The 27,624-nt window shown below is 43.6% G+C and overlaps 3 protein-coding genes across 3 annotated transcripts; 1 reads left to right on the forward strand and 2 right to left on the reverse strand.

Moving 5' to 3' along the window:
* Positions 1-224: 224 nt before the first annotated feature.
* On the reverse strand, positions 225-3,985 carry bcs1l (BC1 (ubiquinol-cytochrome c reductase) synthesis-like). Its single transcript, XM_079169616.1, has 7 exons — positions 3,433-3,985; positions 3,210-3,349; positions 2,908-3,102; positions 2,544-2,607; positions 2,255-2,427; positions 1,876-1,993; positions 225-574 (listed from the first exon to the last, which is right to left on the reverse strand). The coding sequence occupies exons 1-7, from the start codon at positions 3,750-3,752 to the stop codon at positions 325-327; spliced, it is 1,260 nt and encodes a 419-aa protein (XP_079025742.1). The 5' UTR covers positions 3,753-3,985; the 3' UTR covers positions 225-324.
* Positions 3,986-5,020: 1,035 nt separating this feature from the next.
* Positions 5,021-12,768, forward strand: znf142 (zinc finger protein 142; the record flags this gene model as incomplete). The annotated part of the gene is made up of 7 exons (XM_079170238.1): positions 5,021-5,507; positions 5,621-5,845; positions 6,748-7,572; positions 7,689-7,866; positions 8,132-11,069; positions 11,716-11,821; positions 12,248-12,768. 7 exons carry the CDS (start codon positions 5,021-5,023, stop codon positions 12,766-12,768), a joined length of 5,280 nt encoding a protein of 1,759 aa, XP_079026364.1.
* A 276-nt stretch (positions 12,769-13,044) lies between these two features.
* On the reverse strand, positions 13,045-27,532 carry plcd4b (phospholipase C, delta 4b). The gene is made up of 16 exons (XM_079169982.1): positions 27,354-27,532; positions 24,311-24,408; positions 23,879-24,037; positions 23,455-23,683; positions 23,206-23,335; positions 22,756-22,987; positions 21,546-21,747; positions 21,075-21,219; positions 20,277-20,429; positions 19,308-19,478; positions 16,714-16,870; positions 16,413-16,529; positions 15,191-15,369; positions 14,928-15,060; positions 14,681-14,830; positions 13,045-14,520 (listed from the first exon to the last, which is right to left on the reverse strand). Exons 2-16 carry the CDS (start codon positions 24,327-24,329, stop codon positions 14,429-14,431), a joined length of 2,268 nt encoding a protein of 755 aa, XP_079026108.1. The 5' UTR covers positions 24,330-24,408; positions 27,354-27,532; the 3' UTR covers positions 13,045-14,428.
* Between the last annotated feature and the right edge of the window lie 92 nt (positions 27,533-27,624).

A 27,624-nucleotide genomic window follows, 5' to 3' on the forward strand; every position in this document is an offset into this window, starting at 1 on the left:
CAGAGAGCCATGGTGTGCTGGTTGCAGGTTGAAGAGGAGATGAGTTGTGTTTTCAGAGCATTTCTGCAGGATGAATAACTTTACTGCTGCCCGTTGAGCAACTCCACCGAAGCAGCTAGAGCCTCGGTCCCTTGCACAAGGGCACTCCATGATAGTCTAAGATGGGGAGTAAGAATGGGCCACGATGGAATGCACTCAGCAGACATGTATTTATTTGGTATCAATCATAAACTGCATATCTGTCTTAATAATACCATTACTTCAACTGGAAATGTAAAAACAATATTTCTCAAATTTCTCTTCAAACGCTTCGCAGTCCTGTCATTATTTCATTTGTGCAACATTGTCTATAGATCCTGCAGGGTCCATTTTGTGCAGCAGAAAGTGTCCTTGCACCAGGGCGGCGCTGATCTCAGCGTGGACGGCCAAGGCACGCTCCGCAAACCGCTCTCCTTCGGAGGCGGGCTCGTCTGGGTAGAACCGCCGGAACATCTGCGTAAGCTGCCAGTGCGTGCAATTGCCGATGTACTGCTTCAGGTCAACGCGGCCGGGTCGGATCAGTGCTGGGTCTAACCTGTGTGCAGAGATTACAAGCAAGAGCAGGAAGTTAATGTCACTGAAATTACCAGGGAACGCACCGAGTCATCGGTCGACTCTGGCATGACGTAAGAGGGCAACAGGTGTGTATGTTTTGTTTACAGATAAAAAGTGAAGGAACGTGTCGGCCGTGTGGGAGTTTTACAGTGGCCCAATCCCAAATGACCTCCTCCAACGTCACATTTCTATGAATTGTGGGTAAATCCCTTGAGCAAAGTGTGCGGAAATGCGGACTACGGAAAGGGTTAATAAAGGGCTCTCAATTTAAATGTTATTACATTTACCTTATGTTTCACAAAAATAATGTATAAAAGATAGTCTAATGAAATGCTAAATGACTTTAAAACAGGTCAGTTATATTTCTTTTTATGAAAATGTACATAACATAGCCATAACATGGCCATAACATAGCTTGTAGTGTCCATTTTGAAAATATATCGACGTAACTGGGTAAATATTATAGTTTGAATTCTAGTTTATAGTACTTTAAATTAGTTTAAATATTCTAAACCTATATTATTTGATATTTTTAGCCACTAACATGTATAACAAGCTGAAAACACAACAATGTGGCATATTGTCACCATATAAAGCTGTATTAGCTAACTGCAGCTTGTTTATACATCCACCCAGCAAAGCACCATTAGCATTGACATAAGTCCAATATTTAGTGTCCTCATGGCTCTGTTTTGGTGTGCATCAACTCCTCTTTCTCTTTAACTGCTAAACACTCCACTATGCTCACCATCATGTCTGTCTCCCAGTGGATGCTGGGCAGGCGGCGTGTACTGGATACATCGGAGGCTAACTGCAGAGTCAGTTAATCGTTCTCTGAGGGTTCATCACTACGATTGACATTTTTCACATTACACACAATCATTTCATTCTTTGTTACTATGAAAACATATCTACTGGTGCAGCTTTAATTGTTTCTTTTCTTTCAGTTATATTTATTAGATTTCCCTTCCTCTGTCGTTTTAGTTAGCTAAATGTTTAGCCTAGGTAGAATGTTTTAATTGGCTTCAGGTATAAAAAGAACTGCTGAACTTAAGTCATGTCGTTGAGGATCACTTGTGGATCTCTTGAATTTTTTTTCCCCTTAAACTTCAAGATTACTAATATCAAAAAACAGAAGTTCTTTTCTCTGCTATTTGATTTTAATTTTGCTCTCAACTTTTACTGAAGTCAAAGATCCTTTCCCGTTTAGTTTGTCCCGCACTGCTGGGACAACAACACACATAATACATACTGTGTTCACACATTTTCTTCAAGCGGTACCTGTCAATGAAGTTGGTGGTCATAAAAACTATTCTGGCCTCAGATGAAGCCACTCCATCCAGAGCATTAAGCAGGCCACTGAAGGTCAGTCTCCCCATTCCCTGGTAGGCCACCGGGTCTGGGAGGCAAAAGCAAAAGAGGGATTTGAAATTCACCCTCAAAAAGAGAATGAAACACAAAGACGGGTCTGTCTGAACAATCACATCTTTAGAAGTGAACACAGTAGTTAGTTCTACCTGATACATAAATGAAAACATCTCATGTAAACAGAGGGACTAACGTGTCATTTCTAGTAATATTGGTATCATTCAACCTCTTCTTTGTGTTACATTTCTGACAAAAAATGTTCCCAAACCGCCGGCCATTCCCTGTCACTCACTCTCTGTGGAAAGCAGCTCTCGGCTGACAAAGGCTGCATCTACATCCTCCAGCAGTATGATGCTTTGCTGCGGTGCCACGCTCAGGAGGTGGTTGAGACGGTCGTCTGAAAGGCTTTGGTCGCTCAGACTCATCAGACAGATGCTGTAGCCCAGCTCGCCTGCCAGAGCCGTGCTGGAACACAAGGAGCCAATGAGTGAAACTGAACCCAAGCACAAGCCACGACAGTCTTTTGATCACACAGACTCTAAACAAGAAGGGTAAGAGCTCAAATCCAAAAGCACACTCACATAAAGCTGCTTTTTCCACACCCCGGGGGGCCATACAGCAGATATCCTCTTCTGTAGGGTATGCCTGCGTTGACGAAAGAAAATAAATATCAACATGGTCACACAGAACACAGAATAACTGGAAATTCACAAAAAAACGACCACAAACAAAATCCATTCAGAAAATCAGCTTGGGGATTCATAATTTTCTGTGTTTAATGTATTATGGTTTTGACACTGCTGGAAGGCACAACACCTCACAACAGTAATGGTCATGATATGCAAACATTATAGAGTTATATAACACTCTAACGTAAAAAAATAAAACAGTTAAACGCAACTTATTACGCATTGAGTGAATGAGTTAAACACCAGGATATTCTACCTCTCTCCATGTACCACTTGGGGTTCCCAATGAATTCCTTCACATCGTCTACGATCTTTTCGGTCAAGCCTCCCTCCAGCACCACGGAGCTGAGGGGTCTGCGTCGCCGCGGAAAGCCAAAGGGCCTCCACTCGCCGCCCATGGCGGTGTACATCACTGTCCTTCCCTCTTCCTGCTTCAGGGCCAGTTCTCTTGCTGCAAAACATGATTGACATCTGCAACAAATGGACTCTAAATGGCAAATGGAGGCAACACGAGTCAAGTGTGTTGCAGCGAGATGTGTGTGTGTGGTAATATCTTACCTTCTTGTAAGATATTAAAGAAAATCTGTCTGTCTCGGCCTAAAGCAGTGAAGGTTACGGACTCCCACGGGGTTCCAGTGTTCAGATCCACCATCTGCTTCTCTCTGGTCCTCTCCACCCGGATCCACTTCCTCCCGTACCTGCAGACCACAACAGATGACAGCGTCAGAGGATGCGCTGTACTGCCCAAGACAATGGTAACTGTAGGTATCATATCTCTGACCAGATGATGTGGTTCCCAGGGCTTGGGTGGAAGTCAAACTGTGTGTGAATCCGCCCGCTCTCGTGTGCCAGGTAGGAGGTCTGCACGCTCAGGTGCTGAGTGTGTTTGCTGTGCTTGGTGATCCAGCTCAGCAGCCAGTGGTAGCTCTTATCCCTGCTGGGGACCTCCAGGGTGATCATGTAGTGCCTGCGGAAGAAGATCATTCCCACCTGCGCACCTTTCCTGGCCACTGCCAAGGCTGTCCCGATCCCAACCAGTCCAAACCCAGCCCCGAAGTAGGGGTTGTCCTTCAGGCCGTCCAGAAAGTCCGACAGGGGCATTGTTGCCGATATGTGCGCAACCCCCCCAGTTGAATCAGACTATGTAGATGTTATACACTAGTTTCAAGTGATACATCCCGCCATGTTAAGTAATTAGCGAATATTCCACTGACTTGCCGTCTTTGTCTCCATCTCATACGGCTGTCTTGCATGCTGTCGTTTCCGGTGTACACGTTTTCTTTGAAAACAACATCTGTTCAACCTACTAAAATCCACATGCGTGCAATGTAAGAATGTGGTGCGCAATAGTGACAGCGACCTCTGCTACACTTCCTGTGTTTGACAAATAACTGTCCGACTGTGCGCCTGACCTCAATCGTCCGTTCCTAGCTCGTGTTATCTTAACATTATTTTTGCTCGTAAGCTAAGATGCCAACTCAACTAAATAAATAAAGATAAATGGGTTGGCGACTAGCATAGTGTATACATGTTACTGTAGACTGTGCGGACCGCAACGACGAAATGAATTGCTAGCAGGAACTGTTAGCGGTTAGCGACCAAATTAACAAGAAGCTAACGATAGCTCAGTTATCGGGGATGCTGTTAGCGTATTGATACCATTTTATACCATCATGTAAGTAAAACTTCGTCTATTATCACTCAGAATTAATAAAGACAGCATTAGCAGATAAAGGTGAATTTTACGAGTTGGATGCTGTCAAACTGATAATGGTTGGTATTCTGTGTTTCAGATAGAAACGGACCGCGGAAACCCAGGCAGTAGGTTGATATTCTGTTTGTACTTTACAGTCTGTGGTTTGTCTGAGCTGATCTAATGGTCATCACCTAACCAGTAAAGAAAATACAAGGCAACAGAGAGTAAATTAGGCCCTAATAATGAAAACACAATTCATTGTACTAGGCTAAATTACTGTAAATATTGTAGTCGGCTCAGTGCGATGATGTCTATTTTTATGCATTGAGAGGAATCGCAGTGTTTCGTGATGTTTTCCATAAATTCAATGCAAAAAAAAAACAAACGACTACCACCGTCAGCGTATTGGAATTGTGTTATTGTCCTTTAACACTTCACAATTATTTTCCTTCAAATTAATCTAAATGGTCGCTTCCCAAATTACAAAAAAACGTATATATGAAAAAAATGTCCTTGCTTCTCCTTAGTGGTATCTTGCCATTTAGATTTGAATTTGAGATATCTTAGATATGCCTATTTCACTGGTACAAGGAAGGTGACTGGAATTTAGTTTGACATGCTGTTTTTAAATCTGTCCAATTGTAACTAAATGCTGTTTTCTTTTCCAGACACAATGGAGACCGTGGAACCTCATGGATGTGAAAAATGTGGGCAGAGTTTCTCAGACAGTGGCTTGTTTACCTCGCACCCCTGTTCAGAAAGGCCAACCACTCCGTCCAGTAAATTAAAGGTGGGGAACTACAAATGTTCTCAGTGTGATGAGGTTTTTTCTGAGCCGGGCGTCCTGAAACGCCACTTCAAAATCACCCACAGTGGGCGCGACCCTGAAGGCCCATTCCCCTGCACTGAGCAAGGCTGTGAGTACAGCAGCGCAGGCCGTCAGGAATATCAAGCCCACTTGATGTCCACACATGGTCTCACTCTTGTTCCTTGCCACCTCCGGTCCTGCAAAGTGTCTTTCCTCACACAGGATGAGATGGAGAGACACTTGCAGGGCCACATGCCCTTCGGCTGCTTTCGGTGTCAGTTTGTCACTCTGAATGTTGAAGACCTGAATGACCACCTGGTGGAGCACAACCATCAGCCACCTTGTGCTCAAGGTAAACAGAGTTGGTGTTATGTTATACCCATGTAGAAATCCATCAAAGATGTGCTTGGTTTTTTAAAAGAAAAAGTAGATTTTACATGAACATTTTGGCGCATCTGTTCATAGAGAACGACACTGCGGCCACGGTATGCACAAATGGGAGCAACCAGCCTCAGGCGTCCGGCAGGCCGAAGAGAAAGCTAATCCCCAAACCAGCTAATGCATCATCGTTAACAGAAGACGGGAATGAGGAACCGCCTGAGCAGCAAAGGCGCAATATTAAAAGAGTGAGAAAGGCAATGGAAAGAGACAAACCATCAGCAGTGGACGCTGCATCGCCGCCATCCAAAGGTACGTACACCAACCTGCCTGGTATGTTATGAGTTAAGGTTATGTCAAATAATAAAGCACACAGAAGTCCCAAAAACGTGAGAATGTTCCAGTGATATTAAAACACACAAGTGATCAATTAGGGTGCCAGTTAGTGACGTGTGATCGCTCCAGACCACAAAGTCCAATGGCAGTGTTCTTACACTTAGCAGGACAGTAATTAGATGAACTACGACCCATTCCGCCAAACGAACTAGCTGGGGAACATAGTGGAGCAATTAGAGCCGGACATTCCCCTCACGGGTTGGTGGAGACCAAAAACGGAGACAAAAACGAAAGTGAACATTGGACTTACATTCATCGCATGGACACCAGCACGACTCAATATTCAGGATGATGTTGCTCTATGACTGCTGGATGTGTAAAAAAAGTGAGGGTCAACTTAAAAAGGTGATGGAGTGTCAATCTTGTGTTCATAACTTGTTTACACGGCCCACAAGTGGCCAAAAATATCACATATTGCAAATAGCCATGTTAGCAAAAGTGTGTCTTTTATCACAGAAGACATTTTAACATTTCACAGACGGAGAAGCACAGGTGTTACTAATAACATTAATGATGGCTGTGGTCCATTCCAGTGTCTCAGTAAGTCAGGACAATGAGCCAGCATGCACAATACCAGGACCCTGATGCCGAAGCAGTGAAATGGAATTCAGCCATCACTAATTTTATGATTAGTCCAGCAGTTGTGACAGTAGTGATTAAAGAGTCTGATTGCACCAAGAAACACCTGAGGAGAAAACAGTGTGACGAAGACAAAACTATGTTTTGTTCTCGTTTAGATTTTTCCAATGTGTCAATAAAAAATATACTCACTTTTATCACAAACTTTGAAATGAATTTCCTATGTTCTTGTCCATCAGAGTACCTTGCGGAGGGATCAGAGCATACCTATCGCACCCACACCTGCCCCAAGTGTCGACGCTGCTTCAAGATGCGCTCCCACCTGCAGGAGCACCTCCATTTGCATTTTCCCGACCCCAGCCTCCAGTGTCCCAACTGCAAGCGCTACTTCACCAGCAAGAGCAAGCTACGCATACACAGTCTCCGTGAGGCGGGCGACAAGGTTCACCGTTGCCACTTGTGTGAATATTCTGCCGTGGAGCGAAACGCCATCCGCCGCCACCTTGCCAGCGTGCATGCCGATGAGGCAGAGGATGGCGTGAGCGGTCACAGCTATCCCTGCCCCACCTGTGGTCAAAGCTTTCGCCAAAGCAGGTCGCTTAAGGCCCACATGAAGACGCACAACATCCTGTCGGGCAGCAAGTCAGTGGCCTGCTTCCAAGGAGGTTGTTCTTTCAAGAGTTCTTTGCGCAAAGAACTTCTTCGACACACTGCCGAGGTGCACGGGGTCAGGGCTGTAGAGTGTCGTCATCACGCCTGTGGCGCCGTCTTCCAAAGTGAGACGGACATGGAGGCTCATTATCGGACGCACCTCGCCTACCACTGCTCACAGTGTGATTTCTCTTGTTCCAATAAGACCGTCTTCCTCCAGCACCGGCGGCACGGTCACCCAGGAAACGACAAGCTTTGCTGTGACTTTTGCGCCTTCGCCACATTCAACCCCGTGGAGTTCGAGCAGCACATTGGACATTTACACGCCAACGAGAAGATCCATCGCTGCTCTCAGTGCAGCTACGTGACCTCGCACAAACGGGGCTTGAAGCGCCACATGCTGATGCACAGCGGTGAGGAGTGAATCGATTTTTAATGCTCCGATGGGTTTTCTCATCTGATTCTCACCTTACTTTTGGCCTTCTACTTTTATTCACATTTCCTGATTGAATCTTTTTCTCTCTAATAGGTGAGAAGCCCCACAAGTGTAGCCTGTGTGACTTCAGATGCCGAGATGAGTCGTACCTCTCTAAACATATGCTCACTCACTCGGACGACAAGAACTTTATGTGCGCTGAATGTGGATACGTCACTAAATGGAAGCACTATCTGAATGTCCATATGAGGAAACATGCTGGAGACCTCAGGTAGATACCTCAGTAGGTTCGATGCAACCATTGGTTATGTTTTTCATTTTGGCATTACTGCATACTGCACTGCTGAGTACACATGATGTGTTTTCACTGAATTTAGTTTGAAGCCCCAACAACACCCTTGGTACACCCACACAGGTGTTTTCACTTATTTAGCCTGATTAGTGCAGTGCCCATGCCCATATAGGCCTATTCTCCTGAATCCCAAAGGGCTTCAGTGTTATATTGTTAAGACCAAACTTCCTGTCTCCTGTCCTAGGTATCGGTGTGACCAGTGCCCCTACCGCTGTCACCGCATGGACCAGCTCAATAGCCACAAGTTACGACATCAGGCCAAATCTCTTATGTGCGAGATCTGCGCGTATGCCTGCAAGCGCAAATATGAGCTCCGCAACCACATGTTGGCCAAACACTCTGGTGAAGAGAAACCGCCGTCTGTCTTGAAGTGCAAATACTGCACGTACACTACCTGCTACAGACAAGCCCTTCAAAACCATGAGAACTGCAAACACACCAAGCTGAAAGAGTTCCGGTGTGCCCTCTGCTTCTATTCCTCTTTTAGCAGCATCAGCCTCTTTCTGCACAAGAGGAAAGCTCATGGCTACGTCCCTGGGGACAAAGCATGGCTAGAGAACTACGCTGCAAAGGAGAAGGAGAGGACCTCAACCGGGTTCTTGCAGGATTTTTACGAAAAGCCCTCAGCAGTTCACGAGCAGTCTGAACCGTCCACTTCTGAAGGACCTCCACCTTCTCAAAGAGAACTGTCTGATCTTCCTGGCTCAGCAGATCGCGGTGCCAGCAAAGGATCCCTAGCTGGTTCAGGAACTGTGGACTCTGTGGATGTTGTTTCTCAAGAGGTTGTTAATGAAGGTGTTTCTGACAATCCTCCACCTGTGAACAGTCCCGAGGAGTACTGTACTCTCGTCTTAACGACACTATCGACCACAGACTATCAGACCTCTTCTTTGCAGAGTCAGGAAGGACACTGCACAAATCAAACTCCAAGCACAGCCAATTTAAATTGTAATGGCTTTGACAAATCCCAAGAGAAGGCACACTCCTCTACATCTTCATCAGAGGAAGACAACGTAGCTATGGCAGATGCAGAACGTGAACAAAGTGACTTAGATGACAACCGTGTGCCTCGGAGTAATACAAGTCAACCAGTTGAACCTAGGGAGTGTCGAACATCTGAGGTGGAGAAGGACGGTGGATCAATCGGTTCCACGTTTCCATCCAAGCAGAATAAGCCATTGGAATCTGAGATCCGACTGAAAGCTATGAAGAAGCACGACAAGGACCAAGCAGATGCCATGGTTTTGGAGGGAAGGGTGCAGATGCTTGTGGTGCCAACCAAAGACGTCCATCGATGCGACAAGTGTTCCTATGTAACCAGCAAGGAGAGCGCTTTGAAGTACCACTGCCGGGCTTTGTGCCGCGGTAGAACAAAGGGACACAAGTGCCAGGATTGTGGCGCGCAATTCAAACAGAGGCGAGGCCTTGATAGCCACCTTGCAAAGAAGTGCCCAGCACTTCCACGAAAAACAAGGGCATTTGTAGGCATTTCAAATACAGCAGAAGACAACTCTACTGTAGGATCCAAACAAGTTGATGAGGGAACAAATGCCGATCAGACAGAACTTCTTAATCGGAATTCCACAGATTCAAACGATCAGGAATTTCATCAGCAAGAAGAGGAAGAACGTACATCTCATTTAACAAAATGTAAAGGTTTTGTTCATGTTTTGACATCCAGTGAATCAGGACAGCAGCCAAGCAAAATTCTGAAAAAACACCTTTTGAAAGTTAAACTGACAAAGAAGCAGTTATTATCCAATAGCAAGCAACGAAATATTCCACTGCCGACGTCCCTTTACGCTAAAAAAGATGGGAAATTCAACTGCAAGCTATGCAGTTTTTCATCAGTCCGGCTCACAGCGGTTGAGCGACACCTCTCACGCTGCAGAAAGATCTCAAAGAAAAAAGGGAATCAAATCATTCCAGAAGTGGAGGATGAGTGTGGTCACGAGTCGGCCAACGAAAGAGAGGACTCGGTGGAAGAGCACAATGACAGAACTGGGAAAGTTTCAGAAAAACACAAAATCTTCTCTTGTCCAAGCTGTGCATTTAAGTGCAGTCAGAAAAGGGCATTAGACAGTCATGGAAAGAGAGGCTGCTTGAAGCCAGATGAGGTCCAATGCACCATGTGTTCACTTGTAGCCAAATCCCACATTTCTTTGACCCGTCACATCGTGTGTGTCCACAGCGGAAAAAAAGTTGCTCTTGCTAAACGTTTGCATTGCCAGCACTGTACTTTCACCTGTAAACAAGAACGATGCATGACGCTGCATGTCGCGCTCAAACACAAAGGTGCGCGACCTCACCGTTGTCGATATTGCCCTTTTAGCACCGCAAGGCGCTATCGCTTGGAAGAGCACGAGTCTCTCCACACGGGAATCGGTCGTCACAGCTGCGACGTGTGCGACAAGACCTTCGGGGCCGTGACCAAATTGCGCCAGCACAAGATGCGCATCCACGACAAACGGCCGACGCACTTCTGCCCACTCTGTGACTTCAGCGGCTACACGCTCGACGACGTGAGACGGCACAATCTCAGGTGCCACACGGGGGAGTTGCACCACGCTTGCACGCATTGCGAGGCTCAGTTCAGTTCAGAAGTTGCGCTGAGAAACCACTGTAAACGCGTGCACCAGCTCCAGGTGTGTTTCTCGTGCAAGCAGTGCGACTACTCGTGTGGCAGCGAGGTCTCGCTGAAGACCCACAAGGAGAGCAAGCACCCTCAGGTGAAGTGCAACACCTGCCAGGAGTCTTTCAAGACGAAGGAGGGCCTTGAGATTCATCAGAGAACCCACCTGGCACATCTTTGCCAGCTGTGCCCCTTCGGGACCAAAACAAGGCAGCTGTTAGCTCAACACCTTCTGAGCGAACACGAGGAGGGGTCTCCAGAGGACAAGCCTTTCAAGTGCAGCTCTTGTCAGTTTGCGTGTCGGCATCAGCTGGTGTTGGAGCAGCACTTCCGTTCACACGGAGGCAAGCGCCTGTACAAATGCACAGACTGCGAGTATTCAACCCGGAACAAGCAGAAGATCACGTGGCACATTCGCATACACACTGGAGAGAAGCCTTACAGCTGTGAGCAGTGCAGTTACACCTGCACTGATCCGTCAAGGTTGAAGGTAAGCTCATAGTTTATAGCTTGTTGTGTGTAAGATTAAAAAGGTCATTAAGAGTGCTGTTTTGGACTGAACTTTATACAATTAAGCCATTTATTTCTTTACAGGACCGCCAGCACAGATCTTTGTCACAATTGTTAAATAACCACTTAGGAAAAAGGTTGAAACCACTATACCATCGATCTATCGATAAAGTATGAAACAGCAACATGCCGTTTTTACACTTTGTAAAGATTTAAACAAATGCAATATAACGTGTTTTTAGTGACGTGCTTTTCTTAGCTGTTTCCCACTGTCCCCAGCTTTTATGCTAAGCTAAGCTAACCAGCTGCTTACGGTGGTGGACAGACATAGGAGTGGTGCGGATCTTCTCATCTAACTTTCGGCACAAAAGCAAAGCATGTTTCCAAAAATGTGAAACTATTCCATAAACTGACAGCAAGAACAACTTTTAATTTGTTTTGACACAACTCAAAAATGTCTCTGTTTAGTGTTTCATTATTATTTATTTATATTATATATCATAAACATATATATATATTAATATAGTATAGGTCCTATACTGATATTGGATGTATTTACACAAACCAAAGCAAAATAATAATGATACATTTCCTTTTTCTATGTTTTATAATAACTTCTACCACAGCTTCACATGAGGGTTCACCAAGAAGAGAAGAAGTACCTTTGTCCAGATTGCGGCTACAAATGCAAGTGGGCGACTCAGCTGAAGTACCACATGACCAAGCACACAGGTATCAGCAAGGCATAAAGCTTGATGATTATAATACTTTGTGACTTTTACACATTAGATAACTACCTGAACAATGATTTTTTTTTTTTTGCCTCATCAGTGTCTCACTCCCCAAATACTGCCATGTTATTAGTGTGAGGCAGGATACCGTCATCACTGTAGTCGTTGTTTGCACTGTTTGTGCTATTAGCACTGTTTAGCTTCCAGCAGCCGGCTCAGCCGTCGCCATGTTGAGAGCCGTGTGGAGGCAATCCCTCAATCATTCACTTGCTCTGAATTTTGAATTTAGCATCTTTAATTTGTAACAAATTATTTCAGCCTACACATTTTTATTGCATGATTTTCCCCTCATCTGAATTTTTGTTTTGTAAGTGAGGTTTACAGATTTAGTGAATTGTAATTGTAACATTTATTTTGTCTTGTGCAGGGGACAAGCCATTCGCCTGTGACGAGTGTGACTACCGCACTAACAGAGCGGATGCTCTCCGCGCCCACCGGGACACGCAGCACTGCGACCTGCGGCCTTATGTCTGCGAGAAATGCGGCAAAGCCTTCAAGACTAGCTTCATACTGAAGACCCACCAGCGGCAGCACAGCGACGATCGGCCATACTCGTGCGGCCTGTGCCACAAGGCCTTCCGCTGGCCGGCAGGTCTCAGACATCACTACCTCTCGCACACGAAGCAGCAACCTTTCTGCTGTCGCCACTGCTCCTACCGAGCCAAGCAGAAGTTCCAGGTGGTCAAGCATTTGCGGAGGCACCACCCGGAGATGTCAGTGGAGCAGGGCGTGGTGAGAGACTCTGAAGCCGTTAGCCTGACCCTGAAGGAGGCCTTGCAGGGGACGCTTGACGAGAGAGCAGCAGAAGTGGAGGAGGAGGAGGAAGGAACGGCCGATGAAGCACAGGCAGTAAATGAGGAGGTTGTGCAAAGAGAGACAAAACGCTGAAGAGAGGGCACAATTAAAGCAGTGGTCAATTCAGATTGTAGATGGCAATCATTACCAAAAGGAACCGTGAAATAAATATCAATATGTATAACTGACCACTTGATTTTTACACTGTAAAAGGCTCATAAAACACATCAGTGCATACTTTTAAATGAGGGAATGTGGATTGAAAGGAAGGTGTGTTCTGTGAAAAGTATTTTGATATTGGTTGTGATTAAAAAACTTTAATATTTAAAGTGAATAAATTAACTTCAATGAGTCAAAAGTGTTTTGGAATGACTGAATGTTGATTCATTCCGAAAATGCATGTATTTACAGACACCATATACATACATTTACATTACTCACATTACCTTGTGTAATTAGCACATTAGTTACTAGAAATAACTCAAGCAGACACTTGATCGTAGATTAACCATCATAATGCAAAGTTCTGAGTAATTCATAATAGTAGGTTTATAATACTGATATTTGTTTTTTTCACGTTCCGTTATTACACTTTCAGTTATATCGAGTACTGTAATTTCCACATATACAATACATTTAAAGGCAGACGGGTATATTTTTACATTCTAGACATGCAGTCATCCTTCATGTTCCCTCATTGCCCACACAATTAAAAAAACCTGAGGGCAATATTTCTATAAAAAGTTGAATTTAGTTTAGTTTAGTTGGTCTAGTTTCTTGGTGAATTTGGTAAAGGACATGCATCAACCCTATTTCATAATGACTCTCTTTAACTGATTCAATCTATTTGAAAAGAGTTCTCGATTACAAAAAGTAAATGTCTTGTTGAAGTGAATAACGCTGAGAAACAAAATAACTGATTTCTGACACATTACCCACTGATTGCTATTTTAGAGGTGCAATGTGTATAATATACACGTCGAACTGATGAAACCCTTGAGAGACGGTCAAAATAACACTGTTATCGTATAATCTTAACGTTTACATTTAGCTTGCTTTGCTCCGTTTTAGCAAGACTGTAGTAGCAAGAAAACCACATAAAAACAAGCATAGCAAAACTGTTTGGAATGGTTTTCGGTATGGTTTATGGAATGTTTAGTATTGTTTAGCTTCTTTATATACGTGCTGTCCTATGGAAGCCCATTTCCGTCAGCAAAAAAAAAAAGAAAAAGTCAAAGTTTTTCTTCTGGTGGAAAAAAGTAAAAATGCACCAACTCTTTTGCTGCATCCATCTGTAACCATGACACAGACCAGATGTTTCCAGTTGCTGCTCAATGAAGGTTGCCACCTCAGCCACATCGGTTTGATTCTTTCTACTCCACAGCTGCTTCTTGCTCAAAATCCTTTCAAGGGTGCGTTTGCTTAGTAGAATCCCACGTGGAACAGCAAGCGATTGAAGCATTTCATGTGTTGTAAAGCCACGTTTAAAGTAGTCTTCCATGTACTCACAATCCATTTATATGTCAAATGTAGGGTAACCTATGAGGAGCTGCTTCTACGACTGTTGTGTTAAAGTATCTCATAATTTCGACTTTCTATCTCATCATTTCGTCCGAAAAATTCATAATTCAAAATTCTAGGGGTTTTTTTGCTGGTGGAAATGGGCTTCCATACTGTTCTCATCCTTCGTCAGGCAAATGAGGACACAGGACTGTGGTCCACATCTGGCCTCGTATTCTCACATCTGACTTCCTCATGTGTACTCTGAGATGCTGACGTTGACAAAGAGGGAGGCGGGAGGGATAGCTGTTCCATCCTTGGAGAGCAGGTGAATGTGACGATACCCTGGAAAGTAAAGACGTCGGGAGGAATTTGGATTAGAGAAAGCTTTCAAACTGAGTGGCAGAGGTTCTCCTGCCTCTGGTATTTGAGGCAACATATGATTTAATCTACATATTTAATAAACACTGCAGTGAGCTGTAACTGTGCTGTAATCTCTGCTCACCTGCTTGGATGCACGTAAACGGAAGAGTGAACTGTCCAATGAAGTCGTTCCTGGACGCCTTATCGTGGTCCTCCACCTCGAAGCGTACCAGGGCCAGCTCGGGGGCGTGGACGACAAAGTTTAAAGTTTCATTCCACACTGGGTTAAAACCTGCAGGTAGAGGGCAGTAGAGGAGTGAGTATGACCAACAGGGAGGCGACCTTATTTTTTAATCTCCACATCCTTATAGTGCTGGACACGCCCTCACCATTGTTGTTAATGTGACTGGTCTCTTCCTTGGCCTGGTCCTGTGGCACCCCATAGATCTCCACTCTGACCAGGGGGTCTACAATAGAGCCCTCTTTCTGATTCACCTTTGGGAGCTGCTGCCCACTGATCACCTGGTAAACACACAAGCAGATCTGCGTATTAGATACAGACACCACTGCCCTGTACTCGCACACAGAAGAATAGAAGAATATTGCTTTTTTTTTTTAGTTTGCAACCTCAAACCAACAAGCAGTTTTGAACCTGTATGGATAGGCGGAGTGGTTTGTAGCCTTGCCGCTCTTTGGGCTTCTCTGGACTGAACTGAGTGCTGCCGTCTCTCATGAAGTCAGGCTTGAGGACGTAGCCGCAGCAGCCGTTCTGCCCGAACAGCCCGTCATTCAGATCCATTTCCAGACCAGCTGTCTGGAAGTTCAGAGCCACTTTTGGAGGAGAAAAAAAAAACAAACAGAAGGGAGATAATGTCATTAACTATGATTTTTTTTTCTTTTGGTTGGCTGCATCACATGATTTCCCAGAACCAGAGTCTACAATCTCGCTATCAAAGTTCATGTGATGAAGTCCAGAGCAGACGGCGTCAGTTTAAGGCCTCGTGACAGGAAGCATCTGTGATGTTAAACTCCTCCAGCTGCTGGGTGATGCTCTGTCTGACCCAGACCTCCTAAGTATATTTACTCAAGTACTTTACCTAAGTAACATTTCGAGGTAATTGTACTGTACTTGAGTATTTAAGTACCACTTTATGCTACACTATACTTCTACTCTTCTGCATTTTGGAGGCAAATATTGTCATTTTTACTCATTTTGTATGATGAGCACTTTTACTTTTGGTACTTTAGGTTTATTTTGATGCTAATACTTTTACTACCATTTTAAAAGTTAAATCTCCTTAAGTGTCAGTTCAAAGTTAGTATTGGATCACATTTAAAATTGGTGTTTTAAGTTTTGATAACTTAAAACACCAAATTTAATAAAATCTGCGTTTAGAGTAAAAACTAAAGTGACATTAAGTTAAGTTCAAAAGTAATCTTTCTTGATTTAAGCTAGTTTTAAAGCTTGCAACATGATTTAAAGTCAAACGATGATTTAATCGGGTTTAAAAAGGAATCCTTAGATGTTCAAAATACAGCGACAGCATTTAATGTTGCAGTTGCAAGTGCTATTCATGTGTGGCAAATTAAACTGTGCCAATTGATACTGACTAAATCTATATCCATGCCCACGGTCCTAAATTGTCATGTACTATATAGGGCATTTATTCCAAATGATTGACTTTCTGATCCTGAAAGCGCTTCAACTCAAGTGGCTGAAATATTACATGCAATCATGTTTTCAGCCCCATGCTGACGTGTTGGAGGGCCTGTGGACGTCAGAATACTGAGGTATTAAGATTGGAAACAGGAGACACTGGTGATTTTAGAGGCAACGTTTACATTGAACCAGCAGGGTGCGGCCTTCCCCTCACCTATCTGGCAGCCCACATTCCACATCTCCTGCGGGTTGTAGTTGGAGGATTCAGTCCTGAGGCCACCGGGGTAGATCCTGCTCAGCTGCCGCGTGTTGTACTGCACAAAATCTGTCCCTGAAGAGAGGTTTGCAGAGAATTAGGCCACTCAATTTCTATGGAACACAGAGAAATCTACTCTTCCTCCATCGACTCAGACGTACTTCTAAATAATATAATAATGTAAAAAGAAAGATACACTTTGTTACACGTAGATAACATATAAAAAAAGATGTAATTGTTCCCTTGTGTTCTTGTTCACCTGCTTCCTTAGCAAGCCTCTTGGTCTTGGACTCAGAGAATGAGGACATCTCACAGCATTCGGCGTGTGAACGAGCATGCTCAAAGCCATGGAAGTGCACACTCTTGCAGTAAACCACCAGGTCTGACAGCTCCCTGGACAGTTTGGACTTGGATTTCTGCGAAAGTGGAGAATAAAAAGCTAAATGAGTCAACAATCGAATCATATTCCCATCACTTTAATAGCATCTATGGTGAGAAGTGGCCATATGGTTCGAATGTAACTCTGTAAATTAGAAGCCAGTGATTAAATAATAGTTACCTGGTTCTTTTTTTACTACTAACATGAAATTACAACTTATTCGTGTAAAATAAAGTTCAACAAAATACAAAAGAAAATACATAAAAAAACACATAATTTGTAATTTGTCTCAAGTTTAAACAAAACTATCATTAGTCTTAATTAAACAACGACCATGCACACACAAAAAATACATTAATCTCAAAATGAGAAGAAATGATTTATCTGCAGTTTCTGGGCAGGTACACACAGAACAATCACCAGACACTAAAAACATGCATTTACATGGAGCACCATTACACACTCTCTATCACACTAACAATGTTAAGTTGGCAAGTCTACAAGGCAAGTCTACAAGGCAAGTCTACAAGCACACATCCCCAAATGAATACCAACACATTCAAGATGATTAAGAATACTTTATGGCCATATCAAGATGATCAATTGGAATGTGTCGTAGTGAACTCCCTTAAACAAAGACAGGGAAAGACAAACAGTGAAGCCACTCACTCATAAAGAACATTATGCATTAAACAAAGCAAAAAACACATATTCATACCCATAAAATAATCATAAAACGAATGGACAAAATAAAATCGAACACATAAGAACTCTGTAAATAAATCACTAGCACCTGCTAAGAAATTAGCAGCAACATCAAAGGACCCACTAAGATGTTTCAAGCATCTGCCCTTATTTAACCTGCTGAGTGGCCTTCAGCGCTGTATTCGTAGTGTTAAGGAGACAGCTACATTCATCCAGTGCAACTATAAAAGTGCAATTAATTACAACCAAAACCTGAATCACGGTCACATTTATGTCTACATGACTGGTTGCTCAATATTCTTCTTTTTTTTTTTGCACCATGGGAAAAAGATGAAGAACGTTTGTGCAAGTTTTAATCTCAGCTGGAAGCGTATTCCAAAGCTTGATGGCCACGAATGAAAAGCAGATTGTGCACAAAAGAAAAATAGCAAATGGCTGGACTTAAATAAGTTAGTTAGTTTATTTAGTTTAACTTGTTTGTTTGAAATATTGCATAACCGTGAGGTAAGAGCTGCTCAATCAATGCTTTGGGAATTTAATTGTAAAGAAATAATTATAATGTAACCAGACCGCCACTACAACTACAGTAATAAATATCCTCATGCACGATAGAATTATGCTTCTCAACTGTCTCATGAGCCTTGGCTTATTTCATCACTTTAAGAAACCATGCACATGCAATTGATGCATACAGTATCAAGTTGTTTTCAGTATTTTCTACAATATCTGCAGGAAAATGAGCAACTATTGTAAACAAGCAGCCACCATGTTGTTTCAATCCTCTGAAGCGGACATATTCAAATGTTGTCTTTAGTTTGTTTCCATGAGCAATTATTATTACACAACTATGTCTATATTTAGCGCTATATATTATTTATATATTTGCCATATAAATATTGAGTCTTTATAGTAATCCTGTTTGTAAGTTGGAGTGACTACCAACCCACAAACTGTGAAATTAGACAACCCAGTCAGTGTTTTTTAAGCAGGCTCATTAGAATATACCACCCATGGCTTAAGAAGCACCTCTGTAAAGATGCAGCATATTTTGGTCTTAAAGAGACAGGTGTTCAAATGGAGCGTTTCAGCCAGAGGGTTAATACAGTGTGTATTCATTCAGACAGTATGAGAAAAAGAACGTGTTTTTTGAACATTAAAGCATGTCAACATGTTCTAGCAGACAACCCAAATACAAGTATGAAACAAATAAATTATAATATGTCCCCTTAAATAATGCTGAATCAAAGCTCTAAAGCAGCGAATAAATCTGTGTTAAACAACTACAATTCCCTCTCTCTCCTCCATCACCTATAATTAAATCATTAAAGCCACAAATGCTTCCAGTTAATCTCTCACTGCCCAGCAGGGAAATGCTGACACGGAGGTTTTTCCCCACAAATAAGGAGACGCACAATGGATGCTGTTTTTCTTTATTTGTCTCCTTTTAAATATCCCTGTTTCCTGTTTCTTTTCACTATCTCCCTCCTTATGCTCCAGTCTCGCCTCACTGTCTCTTATTTCCTGCCTCAGCTTCCTGTCTCTCTCTCTCTCTCTCTCTCTCTCTCTCTCTCTCTCTCTCTACAATCAAGCTCCATTCACATCGGTCTTGATTTACTCTCACTCTTGATATAATCCTCTGTCGTCTTCACTTCCACTATCTATAAGGAAAATATCTAGGCAATGGTCAAATCGTCCTGTTTCTTGAATAAAAAAAAAACATTGAGATGTGAGATCTTACAGAAACATCATAAAGTATCAAATGTATGTACCTTCCCCGTTTCATTCAAACACTCAGCAGGTGGGTCCCCTGGTGACAGGCCCTCAGCATCCTCGTTGGCCATCTCTTCCTCATCACTTATTTCATCTGTCAGGGTTTCATCGACACAGTCTCCTGGGCCGCTAATCTTCTTGGCCTTCAGCAGAATTTTCCCCCTCAGTTCCTACGATGAACACCAACACAGGCACAGATTGGTGAGAGCGGTTCGTCTCAATGCTGGATGGGATAACTCGCCTCCACTTCATTTGCGGCATTTTGCTGTTCGTTTAGAAGTAGATTTGAGGACTTGATTAAATCCAGTTACATGAAGAAATCCATTAATGTTGTCTGAATGTGCCGAGTGAGGGATGCGACGGGGGAAAAGACTAGCATGACAAATTGACAATGAACTCAAACGTCACAGATATTGAGTACTTGTTGTCTTCGGTACCCAGACTACTCCTAAAGGTGGTCCGTCTTCCTGCACTTTGCCGTCTCCTAACAAAATGAAGCGATGCACCACTATTAGATCGCCGAAATCCACAATGGAATTCCTCGTAGCATGTATCTGCCATTACTCCGAGTTAGCATTGATTGTCCTGAGTGCTCTAATGGAAAATAGATTGGAAGTTATACCATGGCTATGCTTTCAGGGTGAGTGGAAGATGGATAGTAAGGCACACACGGGGCCGTTCAAACTCTCTGAATTGTTAATGATACCTAAGTTTCCCCCAGATCAGGCATGGTCTGAAAACCTTTCGTTGCTAAAGGTTAATCACTGACTCAAAGCAGAATGTTCACCGAAGCTTCATATCAGCACCTCTGTAGTAACATCTGCTATCAGCTCAAAACAAAATACTCGTTATTTGCCGGTCCGGTCAGAGAGACTGAGAGGAAATGACACCAACAAAGTTTAAAAACCGGAAAGATTCAGGGATTTTGAGAAAACATTCAGGGCTTGAGCCCCAAAATAGATTCTCACCTGTGGAGAAGGAAGCTGTTGAGGGACCTGCCCATCAAGCAGGGTGGTCAGTAGTGTGTCACCCAAGATCTGACTTAGGTGCTTGGCCATGACTGTCTGCTGCTCCACGCCACAGTGGTTCTCAAGAGACAGGATGACTGGGAAGTCCGATGCCTATCAAACAGGAAAGAGAAGACACAATAAGTGGCTTTATTTTTAAATTGTATCTGTTTTCTGTCTCATTTACGTTGCAGTTTGATCAGCTGCTGTAAACTCAGTGGTAAAAGCACTGCATTGAGTTTCCATTAAGCCACGGTCCTCCGGGACAGTTACTGCATCTTTCTAAAGTTGAGCAGGAAAGTTTCAGCGGGATGAAATAGAGAGGTGGAGACTCGTGAGAAGTTCCTGGTAGTTTTCCATGTAGGTCAGTCAGCTGGGGTACATTTGATTCCAGGGGCAGGGAGGGTTACCAACTGCTCCATGTGTGCCTCACACTTTTCTGGGCACACAGACAGTCCTGTCAGTAGGTCTATTAACTGCTCTCAGTGGTTGGAGAAAACACGTTTTTTAAAGATTACTTTCAGCGCCGAGTAGCCATGAAGATACTGGATAGCCCACAGACCACACTACCAAGTTTTTACAGGGACTATTTCTTCTGTTTATAGGCAAACTGTTCACAGTTAGGTCTGTAACTGGAAAATGGATTCTGGTAAGACATTTATGCATTTAAAATGAAAACCTGAGCGGTCTGCGCGGCTGGACACCGCCAGGTGAAAGCGCTGAAAGATGTTTTCTGTGAAATTTGGTAGCGCTGCTCACCTTGAAGGCGTATTCTTTCAGCGTCGAAATGACGTCTCTGAAAAGAATCTTAGAAGTCAAAGTGTGACCATGATACACGACGGGTTCCCCGTCATTGCCGTCCCAGCAGTCCACCTCGACACAACGGCAGCCTCTCTTCAGGGCTCTACACACACACACACACACACGTAAGTAAACTGCATTGTTTTGTTTCAGGTAAACATGTATGTTGCATATAAATTGGACAAACTTTTAGAATTGAATAATACAATACTGAAACCCTTTATGTCACCCTTCCTGATAAAAAATGTTTGGAAGTGATCGGGTCTAGGATTGTTTTTTTCAAAGCCAAAAAGTTCAACTCCCTGATCTCTGATCAGTACATTCAATTAATTTCAGTATGCTCTGTTTTAAATGTCAAACCTCCGGTTCAATTAAAACAAGTACCAAGTCTAAACTGTGTTGCATGTGTGTGTGTGCAGCAGTCCTCACTGGATGTATGCCTCCAGGCTGCTCTGTCCTCGCAGCTGGTCCTCCAGGAGGTAGGTGTTGTGTGAGGAGGAGATGAAGTAGTGGCTAAGCGGCTGGCTCATGTCCTGGTAAAGCTGCCGATGCTCGGGTTTAAATACGGAGCCCTCCCGTGAGCACAGGTACATCTGGAAGCCATCCAATGACATGGCGCTCTGCTTCTTGGCTGTGTATGATAAAGATGGGTGTTTGCACGAGAGCACAATCCAGGGTAATCTGAAGTTCCAAACAAATTTCTAAATCTAGCAGGACTCTAGATAAAAGGCTATTGACTTCAGTACTAGTCTCAGATCAAGAAGTGCAGGTCACGTGGTGTAAGTCTTTGCTGAGGTGCAGGAGTTTAATAAATATTAGCAGACTGGAAAGAAAGGCATCCATACGTTGTGTTGTGTGTTGCAAATGTTCAATGAGGTCTTAAGTCCCTGCTAGTGATATGGCTCCAGGGATGACAGTCTTTTAGTGGGTTGGACAGTCCATTACTTTTGTCCAGACAGACATAGAGTGCTCCAGGAAAACTCCTGAAACCAGGAAATTAGTCAGTATTTTTCCACTTCCGTTTCCCTTGTCTCAAAGTCAATGTGTTTGTTTTTTTTATGGGGTTTTTGGTTAGATGACTAAAATGAGGTCGAACACAAGTTTAAGAGATTTTAACATTTTGTTCTTCGATATAAAATAAGTAGCTTTTAAGTATCTACATGAGACTACGGAATGTCGTCACAGCCTCGTTGTGTATACTCACGCTCGTGTGGCCGTGGTGTAGTTTGAACATAAGTATGATAAACTCGTGTTTGCCACAGAGCTTATTTTCTGCACAAATCTATAATCCAATTGAAGAATCCCACTGGCTTTTTGTCGAGGGGGAACCAGTGCGATGCTAACTTCCGGGGTTGGCTGACAAAAGTGCGTCATACTGCCACCACTCTATATAGCTATCGGCTATTGTGTATATTTTGATTTATGACGTAGGTATTAGAAAAGTCAAGTTCTAACGCTGAATACATATTTAACATTAGAATACCTTATGCATATTCCTAATGTTGCATCAATCATGTGTGGGTGTATTTTATAGCAGTTGTGCAACTGGGCAACTCCTCTTGAGCTCCAGCCCCCCCCCCCCAGGTATCATGTGTGACATACATGAAGACGCAGCGCTGTCAGCCACAGCCATCTTCACCTGATTCAGATGGTTCGTAGCGGTCAATCAGCTCCTGGGCATGCTGGGAACTCTGCTCTCCCTCCTGCTGCTCTGTGCTCAGCAAGTTCTCCAGCTCGTCCAACATTAACTTCTCTCCATCTCCGGAGTAGTCCTGGAACACCTTCCACACTTCATCCCTCTGAGTCAGCATCCTATAGAAATGGACGAACTGCTCGATTTCCAAAGAGCCACTCTCCGACTTGTCAGCCATCTGTGGAAATAAAGGTGGTTTTTAATACACGGTGTCTGGGTTTGGAAACAGTCGGGGAAAAGTACTGAGTTGAGCAACACTTAAATCTGTTCCACAACCTAGTCAGACCAAAATGCAACGTCAGACAACACGGAATGAAGGAGGTCTAATGGTCAGTGAGTCACAGGTTCAATCCATGCAGCAGCTAACGCGTTCACCAAGAAGCAACGACAGCTCACCGTGAAGAGATGCAGAGCGTGTTCCTCATTCATTTCTACGTTCATCATCTTCAGCAGAGTCCGCACCTCTTTGAAATTCATCTTCCCGTCTTTGTTTTTGTCAGCTTTCTGAAACCAGTCCCAGACCCACCTGAGCAGACGCTGAGGGAAACGCCAGCTCACAGGTGGATAAATAGTTCAAATTTAAAGAACTTCATTCAAAAATCGTTACAATCAGCTGGAGAGTAATCTACTACAGTAAAAGGATACTGGTCCAGCCTCTCCTTCTCATCCATCGTTTGAGCCTTGTGAATCAGCTTGCGCACTCCCTGGATCCAGGCCTTGGCTTCCTGCGGCGAGTCGGCCACAAGGTCCAGGTTGCCTTGGCGGCCGTGAAACACCAAGGTGAAGCAGACGTCAGCGGGGAACTCCTCAGCGATGCTCAGCAGGACCTCCGACTGGTGGCCCTCACGCACAGCCTCCACCTCGGTAACTGAGACTGAGACATGATCGGTGTGTGGATGGTTAAAGTAATAGTTCAGCGTTTGGAGGATTACGCTGTTTTTACTTTGTATTTCATACACTTCTGTTTTTAGGTTTTATTGAGCTTGGGTTGGGTCAGGAAGCATTGTTGTTGTGGACCTTTAAGGCCGGTTTGTATCGGTTTATATCGGGCACCTGTTTCGGTACTCACACGTGGAGTGGCCTCTCCCCGCCCATCTGGACTTGTACCAGATGGTCAGGCCGTCCTCCAGGAGGCGGAAATGACGCTGCTTCTTCCACGATTTTGACTTGACTTTTCTCAGAGTCGACCCCGCTATCATCACCCTGACATCTGGGTCATCTTGGATACCTGCGCCGAGTCACGGTTAGGGTTAGTATATGTATGTGAAGTATGTATATGTAATGTAAAAAAGGTCATGATCATGTCATACCTCAGATACTACACAATCAGAACTGGTAGGCCAGGGAGAAGATTTAACTAAATGTTCTGTTATTGCCGATTAATTTAGGAGATACAGACCGAACACTGAGTTCAACTTCTATTAGATCCTAAAACTTCATTCAAAGTGCAAAATCATCACAATTTCTCTTTACTCAGTCTCAGCGGATAACATTTACTCACGTGAACCTTCAGGATCCATTGCTATTCTTGAATCATGCCAATGGAAATGTGTTGCCAAAAAGAAGGAGATGCGGGCGAATTGTTCCAGATGCTTTCCCCTGTTTCCAAACAAAATACATTTTGTAAAAGCTCTGTGTTCATTCAATGTTTGCTCAGCACACTTTCAGCAAATTGAAACAGTTATACAAAACCTCAGTACACCTGCTTCAACCTTACTGTGGAGAAGTTGTTGTTTAGGAAGGACATGGTTCCCTTTAATAATACAGGACTTCCCTGTTGATCATTTGGGTAGTCGGGTGGTGAAGGGAATCTATTACTGTTATGTTTAACTGTAAGATCTGGGCTCAAACCCCTGAGAGGAACATTAAAAACACGAGGATACAATCTGCAAGGATTTAGTAGACCATGGGCCCTAAATGCCAAGGTATTTTTAGGGCGAGTCAGCATTTAAATCTTAATCCACTCTCACCATCTTTAATCATTCATGGTGTGCAAGCAGAGAGGATTTTGCATAGCAACTCCTGCAGTCTGTGTGCTGACAAAGAGAAATCACACCCACTCAGCAGTCTGTGCAATCAAGAGAGATTTTATTTTTGTATTTAATGTGACTGCATGTGAGTGTGCTGCACTCGTTCTGAGACAATGATGTGGTTCATGGTTTCCAGAGGATGTATCCTGTGATTTTTAATCCAGCGCCACAATGAGGTTGATACAAGATTGGATACAGACAGGTTGTGTTCCCCTCAGAATGAATTGGAACGACTTTGGTGATTCCCTTAACTTTCATCTACCGCAGTCATCTGGCAAAAAAATCATATTGTCCGAATACTTTGGTTTATGACCAAATACCTGCAAAACTAACAAGATTCCCATCCACCTCAGCTAGTGTTTAGCGCCAATTAGCTCATTTTAACACGATAACTCAGTAAACTAACATGGTGAATATGACACCCGCTTAACATCAGCATTGTCATTGTGACCAGGTCACCATGTTATGTTGTGAGCTTCAAAGCGCCCTGGCTGTCGACTTTCGTTGACGCTGTTTTATGACGGCCATGTCTGTAATGCATTATTAACATACAGCGCTATTAGTGAAATGTAAATGTCCATCAATCGCTTGTGAATCCTCAGAAGGTTGTATCAACTCGGAGTCCTCAATTCCTGCTAATCCATATGGTTATGACCCATTACTTTTTTCAGGTCACTTAAACCAAAATATGACCCATTAGAGTTACTTATAATCACATTATAATGCATTATAAGAGTGGTTATTATCATCGAGGAGACTGTGGCTAAGTGGATAGCAGGGCTTTCCTTCAATCAGAAGGTCGGCGGTTCGATCCCCGGCTCCGCTAGTCGCATGTCGAGGTGTCCTTCAGCAAGACCAAAATTGCTCCCGTCGCTGTGCCTACGCTGTACGGGTAGAGTCTGAATTGTAAGTCGCTTTGGATAAAAGCGTCTGCTAAATGACTGTAATGAAATGATTATAATGCATCATAAAAAAAATTACAATGAATTACAACTGTGGGAATTACTATGATTCTTGCAAAAACCAAATGGCTGAGTATTATAATGTGCTATGATTGTTATAATGCATTATGGATCTTTAGGAGTGCTTAGAACTCCAATTGTGCCACAAGCTGATTACAACACATTATAAGTATGTTTGTAAAGAAATGCATTACAGACATGGCATCACAGAAAATGTGACCTAACTTTTAGACTTGTTAGCAGCTGAATCAACCCTAAATAAAGTAAACACAGGTCATCAGGTCATCTTTTAGCCCAAAATCATAACATTAGAGTGTTTTGCAATCTGATCATCATACAGCCTCTTATATACTCACCCCCTCATAATGTGACACATTAGAAGACAGAGGGAGTGCCAAACCCAATGAGACAAATGTGCAGCAGACCTCCTGCTGCTTATCGTGTAAAACCGATAAACTCCTGCTATCTGTGGTGCTCGCTGATAAATGCGGATGAAACACTTCCGGAAAGGGAAGGTTTTCTAGAGTCTGTATATCTGTATTCCTGTCTGACAGCTATCCTTTCCTTTCATTGTCTCCTGAAACAACAAGATCTAGTCTTGGGTTCTATGTGCTTCACAACCCACTGTAACACCCCCGTCCCACCCCCCCACTGTCCCGCCCCACCCTGGCAGGTTTAGGAGAAAAGAAGCCAGAGTTCTCACCACAACTTGACTGATGCGATGCAAGGAATGCTTTTGCAGTTACACACAATTTATTATCACACTCCTACTGAAAAAAACAACCCGACTGGCTGACTGACCATGAGGCTTATTTTCCACAGCTATGTGCTCCATAAACTTGTTGTGCTCCCACTGCAGGGCCACGTCAAAGACGTTCTTATTTCCCATCCCAGTTTTTTTCAGATTCTATTTCACTGCTGAAAGTTCAACACACCCTCCTTCATGCTTAACGTGCAGACTTGTGAGCTGCAATTAGGTCACATTATGTTGTTTTATTTTTGGGGCCATGCGTTTTGGATGGGGAGCGCGCTCTCCTTCGGCGAGATGAGTCACACAAGACCACTTCTTCAGGGAAGTCACTGACCACAAACACACACAACCACACACGCACACACACACACAAAGTATGACTAACTGGCGCATTGGGAATAAACAAGTCAGTCATGAAGACCAACAGCTTCGTGCTTTTATCTTGTGTACTTCTAGTGTGTAGTCTAGGTTGAAATCTGTTTAATCCAACATCGTAACGTTACTTCCTCTGTACAGTGGGATCCGTGTCCTGATATTAACTCATGACTGCTTTTTTTTCCCTTTTCCTGCACACAATTATGTGAAGAATTCCACACACACAAGTGAACAGGCAGTGCCGGTCCAGTAAAAATCCATTTATAACTCTGGCTAGGAGAAGGAGGACTGTGCACAGCAAATTAGAACCAGAGGCAGAAATACGAGACATAAAAGCATCACTTCAGCAAAGCCCATATGCAACCGCAGCTGAAGAAAGAAAGAATGAGTCAGTCAAACTACAACATATATATTTTCCTTACTTACCTAAAGTGAAGATCTCACAGGGGATATTGTGAGTCAGACCTCCAGAGGTGGGTACTCTTCAGGAGACGGCTCTCCCAGAGAGGGGCTCAGATACAGAGGGATAGGACCCTGGATGGCCGGCCTGAGAGAAGGCTCAGGGATGTGTGTGTGTGTGTGTGTCACACTGGCCCTGTGCACTAAGATCCAGACTCGAGGAGAGTTCAGAGACCGTTAGCTGAGCTCAGGGCCTTTAAAGACTGGGAGTGTCTTAAGGGAAATCTGGCTCAGCCTC

This window comes from Pholis gunnellus (assembly GCF_910591455.1).
Source record: "Pholis gunnellus genome assembly, chromosome: 12".
NCBI classification, from domain to species: Eukaryota; Metazoa; Chordata; class Actinopteri; order Perciformes; family Pholidae; genus Pholis; species Pholis gunnellus.

Coding starts and splice junctions, on each gene's coding strand:
- bcs1l (XM_079169616.1), bottom strand. CDS start 3,752: ATGCCCCTGTCGGACTTTCTGGACGGCCTGAAGGACAACCCCTACTTC. Junction 3,350..3,432: donor CCTGGGAACCACATCATCTG/GTCAGAGATATG, acceptor TGTGGTCTGCAG/GTACGGGAGGAAGTGGATCC. Junction 2,428..2,543: donor TGTGGAAAAAGCAGCTTTAT/GTGAGTGTGCTT, acceptor CTTGTGTTCCAG/CACGGCTCTGGCAGGCGAGC.
- plcd4b (XM_079169982.1), bottom strand. Junction 15,061..15,190: donor CACTCCGCCTATCCATACAG/GTTCAAAACTGC, acceptor TGTGTTTACCAG/GTGATCAGTGGGCAGCAGCT. Junction 14,831..14,927: donor CAGTCACATTAACAACAATG/GTGAGGGCGTGT, acceptor CTCTACCTGCAG/GTTTTAACCCAGTGTGGAAT.